Raw genomic sequence first — 13,647 nt, 5'->3', positions numbered from 1 at the left:
TTTCGGACAAGGCTCCATTTGAGCTGGCACTGACGTACAGCAGCCATGGATAGATCCAATTATGGGTGAAGGAATTGATGTGTGACATTTTCTGTTCCACCCTCATTATTTTGTGATTAAACATAGTCAGCAGTAACCAATGGCACATCATTTCCCTGGGAAAGAGTAAGAGGAATGGATGTAGACAAGTAGAGGAGTACAGTAAGTCAGGGGAGCAAGGCAGAGGTGACGCCAATGAAGTGTAGTGAGAGAACGACTGACTTTGGATCAGTTTATACACAGTTGTCAGATGGCTGCGCTCCATATTGGGTCTGAAAAGAACATTCTGACCATCGAGTCAGTGATCAATCATTGTGTCATATGGGCTTAGAAGGCACGTTTAGCAGATGGCAATGTAAATTATGTGCAGTCACAGCTTCACTAATACCAACACAGATGTGATCTCTCCACTAACAGTAGTTTATTGCTTTCCCTGTAACATTCCTCTATGTGCCGATCCTCTTGGTTTTATCGTGTTGTGCAATTTTTCAACTATTTTAATGCTACATTAGTCTCAGAGAGGCACTTTTCCAACATGCTACATGCCATACGTCACATAAAACAAAGAAACATTAAGGAGAGGGCACAGATGTTAACTACATTACCATAGCTACAGTATGTGAGCTACAGAGCGCGACAATGAAAGCAAGAGAGACTGACAAAGTGTGTGATGAAGGAAGAAGTTGTCCAATTCCGACACTGAATAAGACAGAAGAGGAAGATGACAGTAATGAATGACTTTACTGGTAGGCTAGTGTTTAACCGGCTGTATTACATGCACTGTACACATCTTTTTATCTATTAAATATCCCATACTACAACTGGGTTATATACTGTATGTACAACGTGTAAGATCATTTTTCCTCACAGGAGGTGGACAAGTAAGACTTTCTTCCACAGGTTTGATTCCAAATTGAATAAAAGATGAAGTCCATGGCCATAAATAATTGGTTTGTTGTGTAAAATATGTCTCTAAATTCTAGCTCTCACACACACACACACACACACACACTGCCTGAGTCATCTGCAGGCAAACAAGACTGAGTGCGAGTGGGCGTGATGGGAGGGAACTCCATGGGAGATCCTCTTCATTTGCATTCCATTCCTATTCCAGGAAAAGAAAAAAATGTTCCTTGACAACTGTCAAAGTGTACTGCTTTGTGTGGATTAGACTCACACTGATGTGACAAATTGTGAAGACATAAAGAGAACAACAATTATGGGAAACTCCAACAAACTTTGTTATGTTTGCTGTACAAAAGAAAGTAATTTTTTTGAATGTATGAATGTGTGGATGGATGCTATTTTCTTTAAAAATAATGCATTTTTACAATTCTTATGACTTATTTTTTCTTGGCCTTTTTGTCCTAAAAAAACAACAAAAAATGCTTTCTTTCTGTTAAAAACAGGATTGGTATGCAACTAATCTAATAAAATATCGTCTGATTTCTAATCTTTGTTGCATCCAGACAGGAACGGCTCACTGCGTGGAAATGATGGAATACATAAGGCTCTTTGTTTTAGACAAAACAAGACATTGACAACAATCAGTTCTTTGTCTTTTATGACACGTTGGAAAACCAAACCAATCACTGTTTGTGTTTGATGCATATTGATCTGGTCAATCTAGGGCCTGACTGATTACTCGATTAATCAAAACAGAAAACTATAAATTAATCGACTGAGAAAATAGTCATTAATTGCAGCCAATCAATCAATCAAATCAATCTGTGGACCACAAACCTTTTCTTCTAAAAAACCCAAACAACATTAATATCACATATTATTGTCATATAATCGTTGGAAAATCAGTACTGTAATAGGTTCCGCAGACTTAGCTACAGTACCATCCAGGTTTTTGCCGGGCTTACTCATCTTCAATCATTGAAACACAAAGTTTTAATCATAATTCCACAGTGAGCTCAAATAGACTGGTACACTAGTACATAATTCAACAAACCTGCAGATGCTGACCTGGTGCTCCTCTAAAAAGCAATCTATTTAACACCAGATGGAACTTCAATGTTGGGTTCATCATGAGAAACACAGGCTGTCTATTTAAAGGGTCTACCCTTCCCTTGGGGGGGGGGGGGGGGGGCAACTGTAGATGGGCTTACTAATAAGTCTGGGAGCCTGTGGTATTGCTGTACGATGCCGCTAAACACGCAGACATACATCAAATATCTTACTAAATGCGGCCAAGAATTGTGTTACTGAGAGTGTTTTTTGTCCCATTTCAGTGCTGCTCTTCTGGTGCCTGCTGGACATTGTACCAATTAAGAATGAGAAGGGAGACGTGGTGCTTTTTCTGGCTTCTTTTAAGGACATCACTGACATTAAAGCTAAAGCCATTCAAGACGACAAGAAGGAAGGTCAGTCAATGCATGAAACATCCCTGTACACGTCTTTCTATCCTCAAGAAAAGCTTTGCATTTCTTCTCGTAGGACCAACATCAACATATGGACTCACATTTTTTTCAGTTTCAAGTTAGCCTTAAATCATTTACACTATATCCAATTTGTCACGGTTAAAAAAATTAAAAAAGTACTGAAAATGATGACATTGAGCTAAATGTATCCCAAGACAAGGTTATTGTGTGTGTGTGGGAGGGGGGGGGGTCCTTGCCTGCGTCTCCCTAATTGCTCTCATTACCGTAAATAAAGCAGAAGAGGAAGCGGCAACCCAAAGCAAAGTTATTTTTTGTGCCCATAATGACAAGCTTTTCATCCAAAATGAAAGTGGCTGATGCAGCATGCCTGCAGACAAGACACAAACACCTCAGCGTAATGACTTGTTTGTCTGACAAGCTCATTGAAATGAGAATATGCACAGTAAGAAGCATTTGCATTTTGATGTTGTTCTCTGTGTAAATGTAGCAGCAAAAGGACTTGTGTTTTTTGTACTCCAATGTACTTATTTTCTTTAGCATTGCGAAAGGCCTTCTCAATGACAACTGAGAAAAATTTGCTGACAATTCGGCTTTTCACGATAACAGATTTTGCTGGATGATAATTGTCCTAAAAATGTTTTGAGGCCATTTTTTCATTAATTATATCACAATAACGGGAATACATAGTATCACAAAGCAATAAACACCAATTTCAACCGTATTGAAAGATTTGCAATGTAGCGAGCGACTGTCTGTGTTATATTTACTTGGCTGACCAACCGCCTCAGTGTTGTCGTATCGCCCTTCTTCCTCGTCACTACTTTCGAACAATCAGTTCGGTGGTGTTCACCTTGTTCATTCTGTTTGAAACCGAAATATCCCCACACTGGGGCTGAGACATTTGCCTTAGAAACAATTGCTTATATTCATGTTAGCGTATGCTAGCTCAAACAAACACGCATGCATGTACATGTACATTTAGCAATCATCGTGACAGGCCTACTTGTAATGTAAATATTAGCTTGTATATTATCCTACTGGGCTGGACGGCAGCCGAGTGGTTAGCGTGCAGCCCTCACAGCTAGGAGTTCAATTCCACCCTCGGCTATCTCTGTGTGGAGTTTGCATGTTCTTCCCGTGCATGCAAAAACATGCTAGGTTAATTGGCGACTTCAAATTGTCCATAGGTATGAATGTGAGTGTGAATGGTTGTTTGTCTATATGTGCCCTGTGATTGGCTGGCGACCAGTCCAGGGTGTACCCTGCCTCTCGCCCGAAGACAGCTGGGATAGGCTCCAGCACCCCCCCAACCCTTGTGAGGATAAGCGGTAGAAAATGAATGAATGTTTGATAACCGCTTATTGTGTGTCGCAAAATATGAGTTAGTTAGCATATCACTACAATTGCGCTGTTGTTGGGCAGAATTAGCGGGGTACACAGGCAAAATGAATAAAAAAAAAACAGCCCCGAAAGTGTTTTTCATTTTGTAGATGAATCACTATTCAGTAGTGCACATATTGAAAGACAGGATATGTGGAAAGCGTTTTTCATTGCAGCTCTATCTTCTGGATTTGTTGTGATATTACATCACTTACCCCTAATGCAAAATCACCACTGCTGACTTGACAGTATGGAAGTCAGTTTGCAAAGTTTAACTCTCTGCCTCTAGTCTAATTTGTCAACTCCCTCAAATCTATTTCTAGTACAGTATTACCTTCCTTTCATTACAGCCACCTCCCTCATATATACCTACCTGGTATGCATTTCCTCCCCACCTCCCTCATAAGAATGAAAAGCAAAGGGATATTCATTAGGTCTAAAAATAAAGCATTTCTCAGTCTCTGCGCTCCTGCCGTGTCGCGTCCCCCAAGGCTGTGCCGCTTTATGGATGGGTCCTGTCTACCTGCCTCATCTGGGGGTCCGTCGGTGCTCACTGGCGCACCAGAAAATGCACACGCTTTTCCAAAGGACACTCAAAAGCAGTTATCACTTCTATTCCCCTGCTTTGTTATTGCCGTTATCTGCCCTAAAGCCAATCTGGACGACTGGAGTCCTTTCCAGTGGCTTCAGAGCACGGAGAGCCTACTGGCAATAACTCTCCTTCTATTATCCAAGTTCCACTCCTGAACACATCACTCTAACACTATCTACCTCACCTACAAGCACGACACACACACACACACACATGCCGCCACCTCAGCAGCAGCGGCAATTTACCATGACAAATCCATCATAGTTTACTTAACTGCCTCTGCCCAACATTGCTCTGCCTTGTTGGAGAACATGTTCATCAATCAATACCTTTGGCAGAGTAATGTGACTGAATCAAAAACAGGAAGCAAATTTAGAGGCCACTTTCAAAAGGGGAAATAACAGAAATAAGATGAGTGTTTGCTAAGGAAAGATACATTTCCCAGCTGTGTAGCTAATAAAGTAGGGGTCCTCAATTACACTTATCGAAAGGGCCACAATTTTTTCTCAGCAGACACTGTGAAGGTGGTGGGTTCACTGTGACTCGCTGTTGCCCCCTCTAGTGTGGAGGAAGTACTGCATGAATGAGCACATCCCTAGTGAGAGACATTTAAGGTGATCTTTGGTTCCCACTCACATAGCACAACTAGAGCTGCACACACTGGAATCATTTTCTTATCCGAGTCATGTGCTCTACATGACAATGTTCATTTCAAGAGATGTTATGAATCCATTTTGTGCTTCTAGAGCGGCGGCGTGGCCGGATCAAGACACGGTCACCGTTCAGCTCGACTTGCATGCGGAGCAGCACGGTGCTCTACCACGTCTCCGGGCACCTCCACAGCAGAGAGAAAGGCAAAATTAAGCTCAATAAGGTACATTGGCCAGGAAGTGACATCTTAAATTTTTTGATTTGAAGATGAAACTCAAATAGGCATTTTCCAATTGTATATGTGCCATTTTTATGTGTCCTATTCAGAATGTATTCGGCGACCCTCCTGCCCTCCCAGAGTACAAGGTAGCAGACGCCAAAAAGTCCAAATTCATCCTGCTGCATTACAGCACGTACAAGGCCGGCTGGGATTGGTTGATCCTGCTGGCCACTTTCTACGTGGCGGTCACCGTGCCGTACAACGTGTGCTTCATTGGCGATGATGACGACCTGACTCGCAGCACGACCGTCAGCGACATCGCAGTGGAGATTCTATTTATCTTGGGTGGGTTGGCTCTGAGTTTAACGCCTACGCCATTTCATAATAAGAATGAAAATTTAAAAGAAATCTGTTAATTCGTATATGAGGCAAAACATTGTAGTGTATTTTTCTTTTTTTATACATTTTATTCCACAGGAACCCCCCAAAATGTGTATGTGGATTAAACTTTAGCCTTTTAGCTATTTATGTTTTATATTACTGCAATAATAATTACATTTGAATAAAAAAATATATATAATACTGTAATTACATTAGAGAATTAAATACTTGAAAATTGTGACCAGTCCAGGGTGTGCCCCGCCTCCCGCCCGAAGACTGCTGGTATAGGCTCCAGCATACCCGCGACCCTAGTGAGGATAAGCAGCATAGAAAATGGATGGAAGAAATTAAATGCAATAAAATATAAAAAATTTTAATAATACTTTTTTATCATTAGATTAATTTTTTTATTTTAAGTGCCCTGACGTCCACCTCCTTTAACATTTCAAAATCGGAGTTAAATCTCATTAGATGAAGTCTTTCTGTGATATATAACATTTTATTATATTTTGTGTCAAGTGTTTTTCTGTGCTCTATGGCTGCTTTTTTTTGCAGATATTGTTTTCAATTTCCGCACCACCTATGTCAGCAAGTCCGGTCAGGTGATCTTTGACGCTCGACAGATTTGCATTCACTACCTGACCACCTGGTTCATCATCGACCTGGTGGCCGCTTTGCCCTTTGACCTGCTTTATGCCTTCAAAGTCAGCGTGGTGAGTAGCCTTTGGCTTTTTCTATAACTCCGTGGGCTTGCAATAATACCGAACATCATCAATATGGTTCTGTTGGCCCACAACATGAAATAACCTAATGATCACCTAAAACATGAGGCACACTACTTTGAACAATACATTACTGTAGTGAAGTAATACAGGGCTGGAACACACCATGCTTGTAAATAGAGCAAGCCAAAGCACGATGATTGATGAGACTCTCACTAATCCTACCAACATTCAAGTGGACGGTAAAGCACGTCTGACATTTCTCCACAATAGGATCTTTAAGGATCGTTTCCATTGCTGCTCCACTGCCTCTTTGATTCTATCCATTGATTGCACATACCGTACAGTAGCTTTCGAGTGCATTTCGCTGCATCATTAAAAGCTTTTTCTGGGTATTTTGACTCAAATGTGAGAGCACAGTGCAAGGGGAGGTACAGACACTCACTCGACATGACATAAGGTATGGAAAGTGTATGCAAAAGTCTGCTTTTGCAAAGATAGCAAAGTTTTAGAGAGTGGTATTCATTTAACAACAAATATTACAGCAACTACAGGTGACTGTGTTCAGTTGTACACCACTGTAATTGAGGCAAAAAGTCAGAAAAAGACCAACCATCATTATATTTGGCTTCTACAAATGTTTACATGCTAATTGTTTGCATGCCTTAATACTGTGCATTAATGTTATCAGCAAACATCGCCCAAATGCAGCTGTCCTCCTCAGTCATGCTGCGCACACACACACACACACACACTCCACCTGACACGTTCACGGCCACACAAAAATAATCAAACTTGAACCTGAAATTGAGTCCATGTCTGTTGTAGCAATGTGCATCAATACATACCCCTCCTTCATACTATGTATATACTATGTCTAACAATGGAGGGAAGGAGTGGGCACAATGACACGCTGTCTCCCCCCCAGGCAAAGGTCCCTGTTTGGTTCCACAGAGTCTATTAATGGAAATACCACGCAGTCCCAGTAGATAAGGGGTTTAGGTTTAGGGTCTCTGGGCCCTGAGGCCACCTACGTTCTGCAAGGGGGAGGGACCAGCAACCAGAAATGGTCCGTAACTGTCCCATCATACTTACTGTATTAAACTTGCATGTCCTTGTTTTTCATGCAAAAAGCTGCCAATAAGAAGCACCAATTGGTGACAATAAAGAGTAAGCCTGGAGCCCTTGCTGATGAATGTCATGTATTCGTATACTGCTGCATCAGTACAATAATTGAAAAATAAACTGATGTTGTAGTTTGTTTGGGGCGGGGGGGCATTGCTGCTGGAGGTGGAGAGTAAATGAGCAGTGGTGTCAAAATCACACTCGTGTACAAAAACCACAGAGGAAAGGTGCAATCAGTGCAGATATGAGAGGAAATAGAAAGGGGTGACACGGGTGCGATGGAGGAGGGAACAGATGAAGGAGAAAGAGTCAGGAGGAGGTGTACACGCTTGCTTACTTGCTGCCGAGGGAGGAAAGTGGAGTCACCATAGGTGGGATGCAAGGTGGTGATAGATGGTGGCGAGAAGATGAAGCTGCTCCCTAAGGCTTGGTAGGAGGCTTCATTACCCCTCGTGCTGCAACGCTCCTCTATTCCTCACAGCTACAGTGAATGGGGAAGAAAAGAAACATAAAACAAAGCACGCAGGGGCCGCTTGATAAGCACCGGACACACATTTTTCTTCTTAATTTTGTTCATCATGGTGAATTTTTCTCACATTTACATTCATACTCTCTGTCTTCTTCACTTCCCCCCAGCTGCAACATTATACAGGTATATACATCTTCTATAGCATTTATGCCCCACTTTCCTCACACTCACTCCCCAATCAACCCCCACCAACTCAAACATGCAACATAGAGTAAGTCCTCAATGGAAGGTTACCTATCATCCTTGTCCTACATCCTACTAAATAATAACTGTATCGCCTGAGGAGCAGGTGCACAGTACAGTATAAAAGACTTTCGCATTAGTTTCCTGGGAAAGGTGCAAAACAATGAGAACATTTCCATCTCCTCACCTTACTTCCCTGACCCTGCGTCATGTATGTCTGTCTTTATCTCCAGGTGTCTGTAGTGCACTTGTTAAAAACGGTGCGCCTGCTGCGTTTGCTGCGCCTCCTCCAGAAAATGGACCGCTACTCTCAGCACAGCACCGTGGTCCTGACCCTGCTAATGTCCATGTTTGCCCTGCTGGCCCACTGGATGGCCTGCATCTGGTACATCATTGGAAAAATGGAGATGGAGGCCAACGCTTACAATTGGGATATTGGTAAGTAATGTTTTCGCATAAGAATATGGATGAAAAGCATTTCAGTCGTCCCTCTTCCACAGCGGTTAATTGATAGAGCTAACCAGTTAGCCTGGAATGTATTTCTTCTAAACTTGAGAATCCAAAAACATACCACTTCCACTCTGAAGCAACAGTTCTGCTTCAGCCATCCACCTTTGTCTGATGCAGAATGAAACACACACTTGGCATGAAAGAACCATTCAAATGTTGCTGTAAAATGCACACTAAGATGATGATGAATCATCACTTTTATCGATTCCAGTGTTTCCAGGTGATTGTGTGATTTTTCTGGTAATTAATGATGCAACGCAAGGCTTCCCCTCTCAGTCTGCAGTATCTCTGACATAATGAGCCCCCTTGGGCTGATCTCTGGTCAGTATCGATGAGCTGCTCCGCTCGCAATTACCTCTCGCTGTTGTCCTCATAAAAGCAGTTCCGGGTCAGTGATGGCTGGGGCCACGAGAACGACGACGGACAGTGAATCCTCTTCACCAATTACTGCATCTCAAAGTCATAAAATAATGCAGCCGGATACAGGAGGCAGGATTAATGTGTTGCATCCTAATTATGCATTTCCGATGTCCAACATGCGTTGAAGTCGGGCAGCTGTGAGGGGCTTCCATCCAATTACCATTCATCAGTGTCTGCAGGAGACTCTCCAGGGATCAACTACATGTCTCCACTCTGGCTTGACCAGGGATTAGTTCTGCTTTCAACCCATCTGACATGCTTGTGTTGAATCCATTGTGTACAATGTAGATATAGCATGGAGGAGATGCTTTACGGCAGTCTGTGCCTGTTGGCTGAGCATTCTGTGGATTATTACAGCTAAAAAGCACAGTGTAGTACATCACTTTAACAGTGATGCATTTGTGATGGAAATGGTGCTGCTCCAATACAATAACCATTTGTGGCTGGTTACATTTTCACTAAACTAACTGAAAAGGTGCTAGCTGGTAGCAAAAAAGTAGCAACAATTACATGTATAATAATGGTCCTGTTTTCTTTCTGCCCATATAAACAGGATGGCTGCACGAGCTGGCCAAGCGCCTGGAGTCGCCGTACTACGCCATCGGAAACGTGAACAGCACCACCAGCGGCCCTTCCATCCGCAGCGTTTACGTCGCCTCGCTCTACTTCACCCTCAGTAGCCTCACCAGCGTGGGCTTCGGCAACGTGTCGGCCAACACTGACGCTGAGAAGATCTTTTCTATTTGCGTCATGCTCATCGGAGGTATGCCCAAGTAGATGACTAATAGTCAATTTCAGTGGAGTGTCAAAGAGAAAGTGATTTAAAAATGATTTTTTAAGTGTTTGAGTCAACCCTTCTGGAGAACATGCCATTTTGTGTGCCTGCAGCTTTAGTGCAAATGAGCTGTGCTTTTCTACACCTGTCTTGACAGAGTATGTGTCTCCAAGAAGCACTACTGTGCACCACTTTTTCCATATACACTGTAACTCTGCACTTCCCAATGTAATAGATGCCATATATCACATACAAGCACGTAACATTGAGGATGGGACACGAGGACGCAACACGAGCATGTGAGCAACAGGGCTAACATTTGAACAGCACTTTGGTGATTTTCCCTCATTTTCAAATGCAGATGTTGACATGTATGCAAGACATTTTTCTCATAAATTGGCTTTAGGGACACATTACTTTTAGAACACTATTAAAAAGTTAATGATGCATATTAGTGGAGTTTTAATTTTGCACAATCACAAAATGTGTTCCTGTTTTGTTACTGGAGGGAGGCTGCATTTTCATTCATCAGCTTACATTACCAAATATGAGTCCTTTCCTAATAAACCAGTCCAAACTAGTTATTGACGCTCCCTAAGCGTGTCAATAAAAACTGAAGGTTATTATTGTTATTGGTGAAATGTGTTTATACCCGGGAATATTAGCAAAGTAGCTGAAACTGCACAATTACACACTTCATTTCATGATCATTTTGCAGGCACATTAATCAAGCACATCTTGTTGGGTTGGTCTAATCCAGTTTCAACCTGCATGTTGAACCAGCGTTCGCTTTTAGGGGTGAAGAGAGGTAACGGTAACAGGGGTTTCCCCCTGTGGGCATTTCACCCTCTTTCCTGCTAAATGTTAAATGTCCTCTGTCGCCTGGAGGCTGCTTCAGCACACACCTGAACATACACACAATACACTACTGGGCGCTTCGCAATGACAAATATGGACAACCATTGAGACATTCAGAAGGAAATGTGATAGCAATTAGCTGTTTTCTTGCAGAAAACACTGAACATGGTCCAACTTTTTCCACTGAGGGCCACATACACATATTTTTCTCTTCATATTTTGACCTTATTCTTGTAAAATTACTGGTGTTTTTTCATCTGAATCCCAAACTCATCACTTACCGCTTGTCTTTTTCCTTCTACTTTTATACCCCCAGCGCTGATGCATGCATTAGTGTTCGGAAATGTGACAGCCATAATCCAGAGGATGTACTCCCGCTGGTCCCAGTACCACACCAGGACCAAAGACCTTAAGGACTTTATCCGTGTCCATCACCTGCCGCACACCCTGAAGCAGCGAATGTTGGAGTATTTTCAGACAACCTGGTCAGTCAACAACGGCATCGACTGTAATGAGGTACAAACAAGAGGTTCCATCTCATTCAGTGGGTCAAAGGGTAATGCTAGGATGCTAAAGGGGCTAGTGGTGTTGCATATAACATCACAAACGCTCAATTTCTGGAGTATTATTACCTTTGATATGCTTTTTAGGTAATTCCTGGCCCTATAAAAACTGTTAGGTGGTGGTGGAAAACACAGACCAGGGTCCTTAATTAAGCATATTCTACCAATGCATGCCATATAAAGATAAATATTGATACAAACAATCAACTATCTACATTATTAATAATGATGCATGAATATGTTGAATTTAAATTGGTGGAACATTTAAATGGAGCAACACAAGAGACGTAATGTAAGGTTAGCTTATGGACAAGATAAGGACCGGTGTCTGGAAGGAGACATGCAAAGCGGAGAGGCAAGCAGTCGGTATAGTGTAACAGCAGCTCTTGGCTCCAGGCTATGAATGGGAAGAGAATGTGTGAGACAGCTGTCACAGCGCACAGCGATGCTGAGATGGAGCGATGCTGATGAATCCCAGACAGATGAATTAAAGATGAGCCTCTTGATTACAGTCGGCCGAGCTCAGATGGCTCATTGATCAGTCTTATGGGGACGCCCAGCTCATGATATTTGGTGCTGACAAGGAGACAGGCAGCTGATATGTTTAACATTTTTTAAAACTAAATGAGATAGGAGCATTTGAATTGTATTTGAGTGTTACAGGCTCTGTTTAGCCTGTGAGATCATATACATATCATATAACTATATTATTAACTTACTAAAATGTGTACAACTAAAACAATAGCAATCATTATACACATTATTATAACCATACAGTTATAAGCACTGATATAATTCTCCCTCTCCTTTAAACCTAAGTTGTACATTTCTTAGCTACCTTTTGAGTGTTAGGTTGCTGTGTGCTGATTTTAGAGTTCTTTGTAAGACGACACCGTGACTCAAACTGTTACATTGAGGAATTGCGATTTCCAATGGGTTGACAAGCTTGTTGTGAATTTTTTTTCATAGCTCATGATTGGCTAGAAATGAAAATGATTATGCAGACAACAACGCAGCCAAAATCAAGGCAACATAGTAAAAGGTTTTCAGCAATGGGCACATTTTCCAGTTCATCATAAAATAATAGTTGAAAAACCATGTCACCTTCTTATTATGGTCTTCCCAGCTGCTGAAGGACTTCCCGGATGAGCTGCGTTCCGACATCACCATGCACCTTAACAAGGAGATACTGGAGCTCTCTCTCTTTGCCGCGGCCAGCCGGGGCTGCCTGCGCTCCCTTTCGCTGCACATCACAACGACCTTCTGCGCTCCTGGAGAGTACCTCCTCCGAGAGGGCGACGCTCTGCAGGCCATCTTCTTTGTGTGCTCCGGGAGCATGGAGGTCTTGAAGGACGGCATGGTGTTGGCCATTCTTGGTAGGATAACAAAGAATACTATACCAGTTAACACTATGTCCCCTTTGGTTTACCTAAACTCATTTACCTAATATCTTTAGTTTAGCTACATTTACGGCAATTGGGGCAGAAAATATGGCTACTCATTGATGCAATTTTGCTAAAATTAAGTAATTAGGATGATAGTAACAACTTCTAATGAGTGGAAAAGTAAATATAAATGCATTAAAAAGATGAAAAGGAAACACTTTTCGTCTCAGAAAGTTATTTGTAAAGCCAAATAGTGTCATCATAAGAAATGTCTCAATTCACAGAAGTAATCTGACACAAAACAACCGAGATTCCCAGGATGTGTACAAACATCTGCTGCAACACAACCTCTTGCCCAGAATAAATCAAATGAATGCTTAATAGGCATGACATGAGCACAAAAGGTCTCTCGGCACACCTCAAAGATTACAAATGGGTATGGCAGCTTGTGAAAAAAAAGTTCGAGGAAGACTAGAAGGAAGAGAAACTGGTGGGATTAGAGGAGAAAGCACAAAGGAAAGGGAAGGAGTGGGACATCTCAATTGAGGAGAATATCACTGTATGTGAGCAGAAAAGGCAGCAGGGGGAAAACATTACACTGACACTCCATTAATATAAATAACCATTTTATTGTGTTTGCTAACTTATTGTTTTAGGGCGTTATTGTCTTATTTTCCGACTTCCAGGTGGAATGAAATATGTTTATGGCGACAAAATCTACCATATTATGAAGAGCTCATTGTGTGTAGAATTTGTCTTAATAGTAATTGATTACCCTGTCAACGTTAATATTGCAGATTACGTAATTATTCATTATAATGACTAGAACAAAAGCAGATTTATGTATTCATTTTTACTTTGTGACAGCTAACAAAGATACCATTCTTTACATTCACCCCCCCCGCCCCCTTCTGAATGCATCAT

The 13,647-nt window shown here is 41.8% G+C and overlaps 1 protein-coding gene across 1 annotated transcript in view; it reads left to right on the top strand.

The window, feature by feature from the left end:
- Positions 1-13,647, top strand: part of kcnh8 (potassium voltage-gated channel, subfamily H (eag-related), member 8) — a 36,599-nt gene that overhangs the window by 13,678 nt on the left and 9,274 nt on the right. Inside the window, exons 3-10 of the mRNA XM_058047750.2 lie at positions 2,280-2,411; positions 5,148-5,275; positions 5,380-5,617; positions 6,209-6,366; positions 8,446-8,650; positions 9,696-9,905; positions 11,092-11,291; positions 12,465-12,714. Of these exons, the coding sequence (XP_057903733.2) occupies positions 2,280-2,411; positions 5,148-5,275; positions 5,380-5,617; positions 6,209-6,366; positions 8,446-8,650; positions 9,696-9,905; positions 11,092-11,291; positions 12,465-12,714 (1,521 nt within the window). The remainder of the gene's footprint in view (positions 1-2,279; positions 2,412-5,147; positions 5,276-5,379; positions 5,618-6,208; positions 6,367-8,445; positions 8,651-9,695; positions 9,906-11,091; positions 11,292-12,464; positions 12,715-13,647) is intronic.

The sequence above is a fragment of the Doryrhamphus excisus genome, linkage group LG7 (genome assembly GCF_037039965.1).
Source record: "Doryrhamphus excisus strain RoL-2023G ecotype Guam linkage group LG7, RoL_Dexc_Guam_v1.1, whole genome shotgun sequence".
NCBI lineage: Eukaryota > Metazoa > Chordata > Actinopteri > Syngnathiformes > Syngnathidae > Doryrhamphus > Doryrhamphus excisus.
Note: the sequence above shows the minus strand (reverse complement) of the source record. Positions and strands in the feature narration are given on the sequence as shown.